This window comes from Thalia democratica, chromosome 1 (assembly GCF_965202585.1).
Source record: "Thalia democratica chromosome 1, ktThaDemo2.hap1.1, whole genome shotgun sequence".
NCBI classification, from domain to species: Eukaryota; Metazoa; Chordata; class Thaliacea; order Salpida; family Salpidae; genus Thalia; species Thalia democratica.
This window is the reverse complement of record NC_139165.1, coordinates 40,048,889-40,060,733: the sequence shown is the minus strand read 5'-3', so window position 1 is coordinate 40,060,733 and position 11,845 is coordinate 40,048,889. Positions and strand designations below refer to the sequence as shown.

Genomic DNA, 11,845 nt, shown 5'->3' with positions numbered 1-11,845 from the left:
GTTTAAAAATAACATCTAAACAAGAAACTAAGCATTTTAACGTTTATTAAACTGTCAATACAACATTAAACAATTTATTAGTAGTGAAAAAAGTTCACGACAACCAAGTGTTATTGCAGAAAGCAAATGCGTGGCAATAGAGTGGAACAGAATAAATCAATAAAAAATAGGATGTTTAAAAATATAGAAAGAAAAAGTCGATTTATGCATAAAGAAAAAGTGCAAGGTTAAAAGTAGTGACAGCCTTTAAAAAAGACAGACACTTATAAAACTTTAGATTTTATGGATTTCATTTTTGCAATTTAGTGTTGGCAAAAAAAAAATCCGAAAACTAAGATAAAAAGAGATTATTTGTGCATAACTAAATTTAACATTTTCAAATAAAAAGCATCGTTGATTATTTTAATAAAATTTTAAACTTGTTTAAAAGTAATTGCGTTATAAATTGATTACTCTTAAGAAAAGATAAATTATTTTTCAGCATAAAACTGTTTCAGCAAATAATATATTCTAGTAAAATAATATAACCTACTAACTTCTTAATTATTTGAGTTACGTAGTTTATAGCTCTAATTAACAAAAATAGTACTTTATTAAAACCTAAAGCATAAAGAAAAACTGACAAGAAAAAAAAAACTTAAATAAAATACTTTATATGCAAAATAATTATATGAACTGCGCGATAAAACGCACATACGTGTAATAGTAAAAAATGAATTGACTCATTAATAATGAATAAACTTTTAAGCTTTTAGGTCGTTCTATGTGCAGTGCAAACTCTAAAAACGCTGCACTAATTTCTTAATTTTAATACTTTTTAAAAAAACATTATTAGAAACTTTGGTTCCTAAAAAAGCCTTAATAAGAGTAATAACTTTTCGAAAGTAAGCTTAACGGAAAGCTGTTTTTAATAAATTAATTTTGATTTTGTTTGCTTAATAAATAGCATCTGATAAAACAACCAATTAAATTTGTTTTAGATTAAAAATCAATGTTTTTGTTTGGCAAAAGAGTACTTCTTTTAGTTATCACTAAATACAACTAATACTGAAACACACAATAAAAAATCAAAACTAAAACATAAAAAAAACCTTTAAAAATAAAAATTCTATTTAATTAATGACATCATTTTACTGGAATTCATATAAATTGAATTTTAAAGCAATTATGTAAAAATAAAATAGTAGTTTTCTTGGAACACACGGATAGATGTTACGTTTTGTAAATATTTAGGTAAACACACAAGCGTTGGATGTAAGATAGAACTATTTTTGCAAAAAAATAAGAACTATCTGGTTTAAACTAAAAAATATTTTGAGCAAAAACATAAAAAGCCAACAATATTATTGTCATAAGATTTTTTTACAACTATCACAGAAAATATAAAAAAAAAAGAATAATTTGTTTAAATATATTTTTAACTGTGGAAAACACATTTGTTGCATGTATGTCAATAACAGATATTCTAAAACTAGTATTACGGCCATAGTAGTTAAGAATTAGCAAACATTTGAAAATATAACCAATCACAATTTGTGTTTCTTACAAAACCGTAGCATGAAGACGTAGTAACTAATTATGACGTAGACTCCTCATTACCGTCATACTTCTGGTAAGGAACGCTCGATTCGGCCGTGGGGTATTCCTGAAGAATGTTCTCTTGAAACCTGCCCATCCAAGATATTTTGATCTGTTAAATTTGTAACTAGTTTAAAATTTCCTTGTTAAACAGATGAGTTCTTCACAAGAAGTTTGATTTAGGATTTTCTCATTATAAAACTGAACAGCTTTAATTTTTTTTTTCTTACTTGAAAGCAGTTGGTATAAACGAAGTATGCAAAAACATATTATAACTATTAATAAAAAAATATATTTATAGAATCTCAAATGAAAACAAATATATTATTGAAAATTTTTAAGTCTGCTTTATGTAAATTAAATTTCAAAAACTTCTACAATGAACTTAGAACAGGACATGAGAAATCCGTTTAGTTTATTTAAGTAGATTTTAGTTTTAAAATCTTCTATAAGAAAAAGAAAAAATATAAATACAAGCTAAAATATAATGCGTAAAATTTGTTATTTTCATGTTAAAATATATATACAAAAATTTTTAAACTAGTTTATATCTGTTCAAAAAAAGGTTTAATTGTTAAGGCTTTAGATGTTTGAATAAAAAAAAATTTTATATACAAGAAGGACAGTGATGATATGTTTACAAGTAAACAAAAAAACTACATCTGTTCCAAAATAAAAATGTTTCAATTTTAGAATATTTTTTTTACTAGATTAGTTATCGAAAATACTTTTACAAATCTTATTTTAGCTTCAAACAAGTTGTTTTTATTTGTTCTTAACTGACCGTCAACATGAAAATACTATTCATCACCATAAAGCACTAACGCTTTTAAAATTGAGTATACAGTAGACTGCCGCTTTAGTACGCAAACTGATAAAATAATCATGATTATACGATTTATATTACGTAACGTTTAAATTATCCTTTTTTTTTTTGCAGATATCCTAAAGGATTAAAAAAAAAAAAAAGAAAACTTAAATCGATTTTTTTGCCCCTATAGAAAAATGCGTACTTATGGCGGAGCGCGTACCTAAAAAAGTGCGTACTTAAGCTTCAACATTATAATACTATTCATCACCATAATGCACTAATGCTTTCAAAATTGAGTGTATTTTCTCACAAAAAAATTTCTCACCTGCTCCCAGCTGAGCTTCTCCCTGGTGTCGGGGTCGAGGCCGAACACGACGGCGTTGGCGGCGCCTTGGAGCGGGGCGGTGAGCACCGTCATCACCCACAGCCCGTACACGTCCTCGCCCTGCGCGGTGAACGCGTTGTGCACGCGCAGGATCAGAGGGAATATGGACAGCGACAAGTAGATGAACGGGTACCTGTTGGAAGTTTGTTCGAAGTGGTAGACTAGCAAAATTTACATATAACTTTGGTTGTATCAGAGTTTTACATTGACTTAAGTGAAAGTATCGATCAAGCTGTATATAAGGTTATTTAGTTGTGTTAATTTAATTTTTAATACTGTTGTTAAGCTTGGATTCTCAATCTGTTATTAGAAGAATATGAGTACTCATGGTTGAACACTAATTCAATATCAATTAGAATATCGGCAATGACAAGTAAATGAACGGGTATCTGTTATATGAATCGGGTATATTTTTAGTTTGAAGTTAAGTTTAAAGTCAAAATCTGTTTGAGAAGCACAACAACATTGGACAGATACTCCAAAGTTACTTTAAACATGTTATTTAAAAAGAAAAAAAAATTGATGAAGACAAAAAATGTTTTGTTTATATGGTAGGTACAAGATATATTTTTTGTTTCAAATCGAAATTTGACTACTTAAGATGAAAAATTTGTTTAAAATTATAAGTTTTTTAGCATTTTTTTTCAAAATGTTAGGTTATTTAAGCCTAAATTGTCAAATTCTAGGTTTTGTGGCAACCCTAAATTCTTTTATACCAAGTTATAACACACTAGTACATTCCAAATTAAGTTTGAAAATTGACATCATTTTGCCATATTAAATATATTAGTTTTAGCGTAACACATTAGCATATAAAGTTTTAAACAGATAGCCTTTAACAATTATGAAATGCTTAATATTTATAGTATTTTTTAAGTATAGAGTTGAAGCTTAAAAAAGTTCTTGAGCATTTTAACAAGATTGATAAAAATATTTGACATGTCAATTGAAAAAATATACATTTTGATAATCTTCAACAAAACCACATAACAAGTTGTATGCCTTTATACTAATAACCTTGAAATGATTAAGCTATAGCTCAATTAATACACAGTACACAAACACAAATCCATGAAGTTAACCGAACAAATATTTATATCAAACAAACCTCCTGAGCACTTTGATGTCTTCCATGAGCATGGCCATGTTGCTCTCGCTATCTGCGTCCATGTTTCCCTGCCACACCACCGACCTCCGCTTTATCTGGTAGGCGATGTAGCCGTACGAGGCGAACAGCATCACTATGGCCGCGAACAGCGGTATGTACCATATGAAGAACCTGCGCGTTTTTAATGTGAACAAGTTTTAACAATTTTATTTTAATTATTTTACTTGAAGAGGTCGCAATTTTTTGTCACCGAAACCTGGTTGTAAATAAAACATTCGATTTGCACATATCTATTTATTGTAAATAAAAAAAAAACTTTGAGTGCTTGAAGTTTGAAAAGTGGGTTGTAGAAATAAATTAAAATCAACGTTAATAAAAAACTTAAAGTGTTTGAATTATTTAATCACTTACTGTATTTAAGCTAATTACTAACAACCAGGGTTCGTGCCCAAAATTTTTTTCATTTAGCCTGACTGAGACCAATTTAGCCTGACATTTTTTCAAAGTAAGGAAAATCCCCTTTAGAAGTCATTTTAGGTATTGGGGGGTCTTGATTAGTACTATTGTAGTCTTCGACTTCAACCAGCTTTATCTCAAAAATATTTTGAGCTTTAAAAATCTGTAAAAAGCAACTCATAACTTAGTTACAACTCAATAAAACAAAATTGTGAAAAAGGTGATTGACCCCCTATGCCCTTAACATAACAAATTCAGAGATAAGTTTTAAAGTAAGTGTTACATTAAAATTAATCAATCAATTAAGAAATTAAAACAGTTTAACCGATCAAGCTCTGAAAAACATAGCTGATGTAAACAAATTTAAACAAACAGCTAAGTTGTTGAACTAAACTGTTATGTTTAAACTGTATTTTTTTAATGAATTTTCATAATTATGATGTATATAATCTACTCAAAACAAAATAATGAAGATTGTTAAAACTTTTTAGAGATTCAACAAAAACATTTATTTAAAAATACTGACGGATTTTGTGTTTAATAACTAAATCTTTATTTAGAAATAAATTGACATCCCAATTTGATCTTAAAAAGATTTCTCAATTTTTTCTTATCAAAAATTTTCGAGCATTTGAACTAAGAAAAATGAGATTCTCAAATTTTTAAATAAAAAAACTGATTTAGCCTGACGTTTTTTAACTTTTTTCAAAAAAACTGATTTAGCCTGACGCGCACGAACCCTGAACAACATATAAGTTAAATATTACAATGTTTGTTGAATGTGTACAAAAGAAAGGTTAAGTTAGCATGTTTTCAAGCTGAGTTTTATTTTAAATCAAGTTTACAAAAAACTAAATGAAAAACAATATGCAACTGAATTTTATTTATCGTTTATCAAACAGTGGGATGGTTTTATCGAAAAGTGGCATCTACCATATTAAAATCCTGTTTAATATGAGTTTTAATATAAAATCGCGAATTTTAAGCAGTTTTAGTTTGAAAGAACTCATCAAATTTTACTTTATGAAAACTTAGCATTAATAAAATTGAAATAAATATAACACGTTTTCCAGATTATAACGTTAATTAAACACGAATGTACATCAACTGATTTTTATTTATCTTTATAAAAAGTTTTTTTTATAAACCTTTAGTACAAAACAACCATCAAGAAGACATAGAGCTAATAGATACATTTTTATTGTTTTTTCTTCATAAGTAATAGTAATTTCAAGTTAACATGGCTGTAAAAATAAAAACAAATTTTTAGTAGTTGAATATTAGTATCTAGACAAGCTGTTTTCTAAAGGTAACTCAAAAAATGTAGGTTTTAATAGTTATAATATTCTGCACCTACGCCATGATTAACTTAATCTGTGTTTTACAAACTATTTTACATAGTTAAATTCACATTTTGTATCCCAATTAAATTTTAAAGTGAAATATATTAAATAACTTTAATAGCAAGCTAAAAGTTAAACATTTTTTAAAGTGTTTTCTTTTTATTACAGATAAGCTAATCGTTAATATTTAACAAAGATTACTCATAAATTTTCAGTAGAGATAAAACTTTTCTAGATAAATAAAAAAGTGTATGAGTTTTATAAGTTTTAAAAAACAATATCAACTTAACTTTATTCTTTATTGAGTTATTTTTATTGTTCTTATAACAATTCTTTAATTTAATAAAAGTAAACATAACAAAAATATACAAAATTAATAATCTCATACTTTTCGTATAAACATACATGTAAAATAAAAGCAAACAATTGGATACATTTGTTGCTTATATGTACATGCAGTATATAATTTTGAAGTTAAATAAAAAAAAAATCAAAAAATCATAGTTTAAGTTTAGCTCATGATTTCAAGCTTTAAAATGCAATTGATTCAACTGCGTAGAAAGTATAAATTTTTATCATACAACCTACAACCTTTAGAGTTGTGTTTTGCTATATCCAGAACCAAAAAACAAAACATATACATAAGGAAAATAGACTAATATTTTAATAAACTTAAGTTTAATGTTAAAAAAAGAATTCTATCTACATTTTCATCCAAACTTCATATTAGAGTTTTACCATTAAACTTTACAAAAACCTATTAAAGTTACCAGATATTTTTCTAAATCAGGCTTCAGACTTGTGTTTATCAAAAGCTAATCAAGAAAATACAAAAAAAATAAAAAATTTTAATAAAGATTTTAACTTTAAAACACAATTATCTAAAAACTATGAAAATAAACTGTATAATTATTCAATCTTCAGCTTTGGAGTCATGCTTTAAACAAAACGAAAACTCTACGTTACTTAACAAAAAATATAAAATTTGGGCAAAAAAAGTTTATAGAAAAAAATACAATCAAAAGACTGATAATTAAAAACTGTAAAAACTATAACATCTTTTTTACAACCCCAAGCTTTGTATTAGCTTTTAACAAAAAAAAAATCAACAGTAAATAAATTAAAGGTTTAAATTCAAAACCAGCACATATTAAAAATATAAAAATTACAATTTTTTTTTACAAACCTCCACGCTTTGGAGTTGTGCTTGTCCATAAAAAATGAATAGTAAAAATTAATGAATAAAAAAGTTTAAATTCGAAATGAACACTTTTCAAAAAATAAAAATAAAAATTATAACTTTTTTTCCAAACCTCCACGCTTTGGAGTTGTGCTTGTCCATAAAAAATGAATAGTAAAAATTAATGAATAAAAAAGTTTAAATTCGAAATCAACACTTTTGAAAAAAAAATAAAAATTATAACTTTTTTTCCAAACCTCCACGCTTTGGAGTTGTGCTTGTCCATAAAAAATGAATAGTAAAAATTAATGAATAAAAAAGTTTAAATTCGAAATCAACACTTTTGAAAAAAAAATAAAAATTATAACTTTTTTTCCAAACCTCCACGCTTTGGAGTCGTGCTTGACCATAAAAATGTAAAGTAAAAAAATAAAAGTAAAAGAGTTTAAACTCGAAATAATCATTTATTAAAAAAAAAAAGTCAAAAGTTATAACTTTTTTCCACAAACCTCCACGCTTTGGAGTCGTGCTTGACCCAGCACCAGGCGCCTGCCGGCCCGTAGTTGTCGCCGATGAAGGGTAGCAGGCTGACGACGAGGGAGGGAAACAGCCACGAGAGGGCGTTGTAGTACTTCTCGTACGATGCGGTGCTCCTCTGCTTGATCACCATCGTGTACAAGTTGAACGTTATGCAGGCGACCTGCAATGAGTTTGTTTTTCATTGTGTTGAGAACGTTTGAGACAAAATACTGCATCATTTATAAATACTAGTGAAAACTGAAAACATAAAATAACTAGTAGTATCAAGTTTACTAAAAGTATCTTGTACAGAGATTTACTTTGGTTGCGCTACTTTAGAGTTGAGTAGTTTTCATATTATGTGTGAATTTTATCATTAAATACAAATGGTATAGTATCAAAACTAAACCTATACTTTTTGGTAGTAATCAGTAGTTATTTCATTATTAAATAGTATTTTCTTATCATGTAATTACAGCAAACTCTCGCAAATCTACTCACATTGTGTCCACAGCAAAATTGCATAATTAAACAAGAGGTAACAAATCTACCTACTATATTGACTGTTTCTGATAATGCATTTGATCAGAAAATTCCTACAATAAGAATTTAAATATGAAATAAGTTAAGTAATTTATTAAAACTTTTTAAAACAAAGTAGCTTTTCATATTTTTTGAAGAAAAAACATACTTTTAGTTAAAATTTTCAAGGTATTTTTTTTATTCGAAAAACCTAAACTGTCTTTTTAAACAAGAGTGCGCAACCAAACGAATGCCTTGGTTTGCGAGAGGTTACTGTATACGTTTCTATCAATAGTATTAAAATAAAACAGTTCTTTTTTCAATTATGAAAAATCATCAAAAATATATTTTTAGCAAAAATTTAACAATTTTTGCAGAAGAACTCAGTGAAAATTTGCATTGCTTATACTTCAATCAACTTGTATGAATAGAGCTTAAAACGACCGGTTAAACAAAATGAAGCACAACAGTGAAGTACTGTTTGTTGTGATCATTATTAAATACAATTCGCTATAAATACTTACACTAATACTTGTTAAAGTATGTTGTACAGTTTCACTTTGCTGCTGGATTTTTGAACTGTAGAGTATTTTTTCTTTAACAATATTATGTGTGTGTATACAAATGACAGAGTTGCCACTCTTTGAGTCACAAAAGTACATTTTTTTATAATTTTACTAAAATAATAAAATCAGTTGTTTCAAAAAAATGGTTAGAATATAAGAAAATATTAAAATTAAATCAACCAAATCTTATTCAAAATCAAGAAAAAAAACTGGCCTGAGGTTTTCAGAAATCTTAAAACTGTCCTGAGTTTTTTATAAAAAACTAAACTGACAAGAGTCAATCTGAGTTTGAAAAAAATCACAGTATCCTGAGATTTTTATAAGTTTCAAAACATCCTGAGTATGCTAAGCGTGCAGCAACCTTTAAATGATTTCTGATTTACAAAATTAGGATCCAGTTCCGTTTAGAAAATTATAATAGAAAAAAGCTGAATCAGGAAGATAACTACAAATGACATAAAAACTATTAGCACACATAGGCTTGTAATCAATTACTATATCATTTTCTAAGGTAAGCATTGTATGTTAAAAATATCTAACATAAAATACAAATATTCTATTTTTCAGTTATGATAAATATTTTCGAATAAGATGTTTAAATTGTGAAACACTAAATTTGTAGTTATTTAAAACCAGTAAGTTGTACAATTTAATTTCTATAATACATCTTTAAACATCGGATTTACTCATCACAAGCAAATTGAACTATACATACAGAACTACCTGTATACACAATTGAAACAAATTAGTGTGTTATCTTACATACAAAACGTACCCATGACAGTACCGCCCAGTCAAAGTAAGTGAGCATCCAAGCTTCAAAATCACAAGCCGGACCGTCAGGTGTCACATCGCCTGTTTTGTGTAATTTAAATTTAATTTATCAACTGTGGTACATTTATTTTTATTAAACTCATATTTATAGAAAAATTATTTTATTATAGTACAAAAACTAACTGCATGCTATTTTATAAACCTTGTTTTCAATAAAGTAAAACACTGATAGACTACTGCTAAGTATATTATATTGAAAAACTAAGAAGTTGAAACCAAACTATTTTTTGTTTTACATAAACATGCTTGAGTACTAGTAGTAAAAAACTACTGTCTATAGTTTATTTAAACAATAAATTTAAAACAGTTGAAACTTAAAAAAAACAACCAAAATTATTTTTACTAAAAACTTAACTATAAAAAATAAACACATCTTTAACATAAGTTTTCTGGTAATACAATAAAAATGGCTTATGTAGTTTGTATTTTCTTTTGTTATAGAAATATTATATTATGTCACAATTTTTTAAATATTCACCTGAAATGTAGGCAATAGCATCAAAAAGAGCCGCAATGCTGAGATAAAGAATCAATCTTTGTGATTGAACCTGCAAAAAATGATAAAAAATTATTATTAAACTAATGTTAACTAACATTGTAATAATTTTAATCTGTACATAACCACGTTATATATACTTAAAGGCTAATAGAATTACTGCAACAATAAATAGTACTTGATAACAGATAAAAAAAATGTCTAATATCAAATTTTTAAACTAATAAGTGAAAAACTTCTGTATAAGAAAATAAGAAATAAATTATCAAATAATATAAATTCTAGCACTTCATGCTGGTATAAACTATAATAAAGCACTGAAAACAACTTACTTTTGTTGTAATTAAATGTTTTTGACTGTATATAATTTGCAACTAAAGCTGAGAACTAACATGGTATTTTTTGAAGAGCCAAATCATGACAATCATGAAAAGGCAGCCAATAATTGAGAGGCTGGCAGTAATTCTCTTGAGCACAATTATGGTGTTGCATTTTGTTTCATCTCCATTGAACAGTGTACACGATGTTGACGTGTTCATTATATTGTTTTTGTATATAGTTCAATTCTATAAAAAATCATAAACTTAAACAACTTTGAAAAAGAAGTTTTTATGCTTTAAACCATAATAAGTAGGCATAAATTAATGTTTTCTTAAATCTGTTTATTAAAAAAGTAAAATGATTTTCAGGCAGATATACAAAATATCTATAAAATATGAAAAAATGAAATAAAACTACACATATATACAAATTTGTATCTATCATTTCTAACGTTTGCACAAATCATTATGACTTTAATGTTTGATTAAAAGAACTTATAGCCAAACAATGATTTTCAGGTCTAATTAAGAGCTTGTAACTTAAAGTATTTATTTTAAATTGTGATAACATATACTGTTGACTTATAAAATTTATAAATACTTTACCATTTTACACCAGTTTGATTGATAACAAACATTGGAAAATAACCATAACAAAAAAATCAATCTTAGTTACTTGAGCTTTATTTATGTATAAATTTAGAGTCCTATATGAAAGCTTAGTCAACTCTGATTATAAGAGCATAACACAAAAATTGTTGCCACCCATCAAAGATAAACAATTATCTTTAGTCCCCAAAAACTAGTGGGTCTAACTTAATCAAGTTTGATAAAAGGTCAATACCGGGTATAAGTTACAGGTTTTACAACTGAAATTCCAACAATGTCAATGTGTGGGACAACAATTTAAAATAAAGGTTTTTACTCGAGTATTAAGCAGTATTAACAAGTATTAAAATACTTGAAATAAAAAATGTTATAAAACTTACTTACAGTTTATGGATTGTGGAATATCTTTAAAGAATATTTACTAAATGTGCCTTTATTTGTATTGTAATTTACCTGTTCTGTGAAAAAGCAATTAAAAACTCTTTAACAAAAGTATTTTAAAATTCTCATATTTCGCTAAAAGACTATTTGTTAGCTAGAAAATATGCATTTGAAAATTTATTTTTGAATCAATCAATATGGATTACTTGTTGTACTTTATACCAGTTTGTGTTTTCAACTTTAAACAAGTATTGCAGCAGTAGAAATAGTAGTAATATTGGAAGAAAAATGGAAAACTTCACTACAAATTTACTTTAGAACTAAATTAGCATGAAGCAAAAAACTTACAAAACTTAAGGCTACCAGTAAGTATAATATTAAAATATTACATTTAATAAATAAAATCCAAGTTTTTATAAATACTGAATTTAAACTAGCTCAAGTTAGTAAGTGGAAAATATAAAACAATATTATGTTTAAAAATGGTCATTATTACAAAATAAAACCTCTTATCTTATTTTATTAGCATAGCTTGTTTAACCCAAATACAATCTACTTTTTAACAAATACAAAAAATGAATAAAAACAACACTTACACAAATAGTCAATGGACCTGGTCTGGAGAAAGACCCTTTCATTATCAATTAGTGCTTATGTTTAAAACTTAATATAATTAATAAAAACTTGTGTAAGTTGAGTAGTTCAGGTTGAATAAATTAAGGTTAAAAAAATTATAA

General features: G+C 26.6%; 1 protein-coding gene across 1 annotated transcript; it reads right to left on the bottom strand.

The window, feature by feature from the left end:
• Positions 1-440: 440 nt before the first annotated feature.
• LOC145831655 (uncharacterized) lies at positions 441-11,180 on the bottom strand. Its single transcript, XM_082938968.1, has 8 exons — positions 11,108-11,180; positions 10,191-10,364; positions 9,781-9,850; positions 9,244-9,323; positions 7,371-7,561; positions 3,883-4,053; positions 2,715-2,907; positions 441-1,690 (listed from the first exon to the last, which is right to left on the bottom strand). The coding sequence occupies exons 2-8, from the start codon at positions 10,335-10,337 to the stop codon at positions 1,577-1,579; spliced, it is 966 nt and encodes a 321-aa protein (XP_082795094.1). The 5' UTR covers positions 10,338-10,364; positions 11,108-11,180; the 3' UTR covers positions 441-1,576.
• Positions 11,181-11,845: the final 665 nt, after the last annotated feature.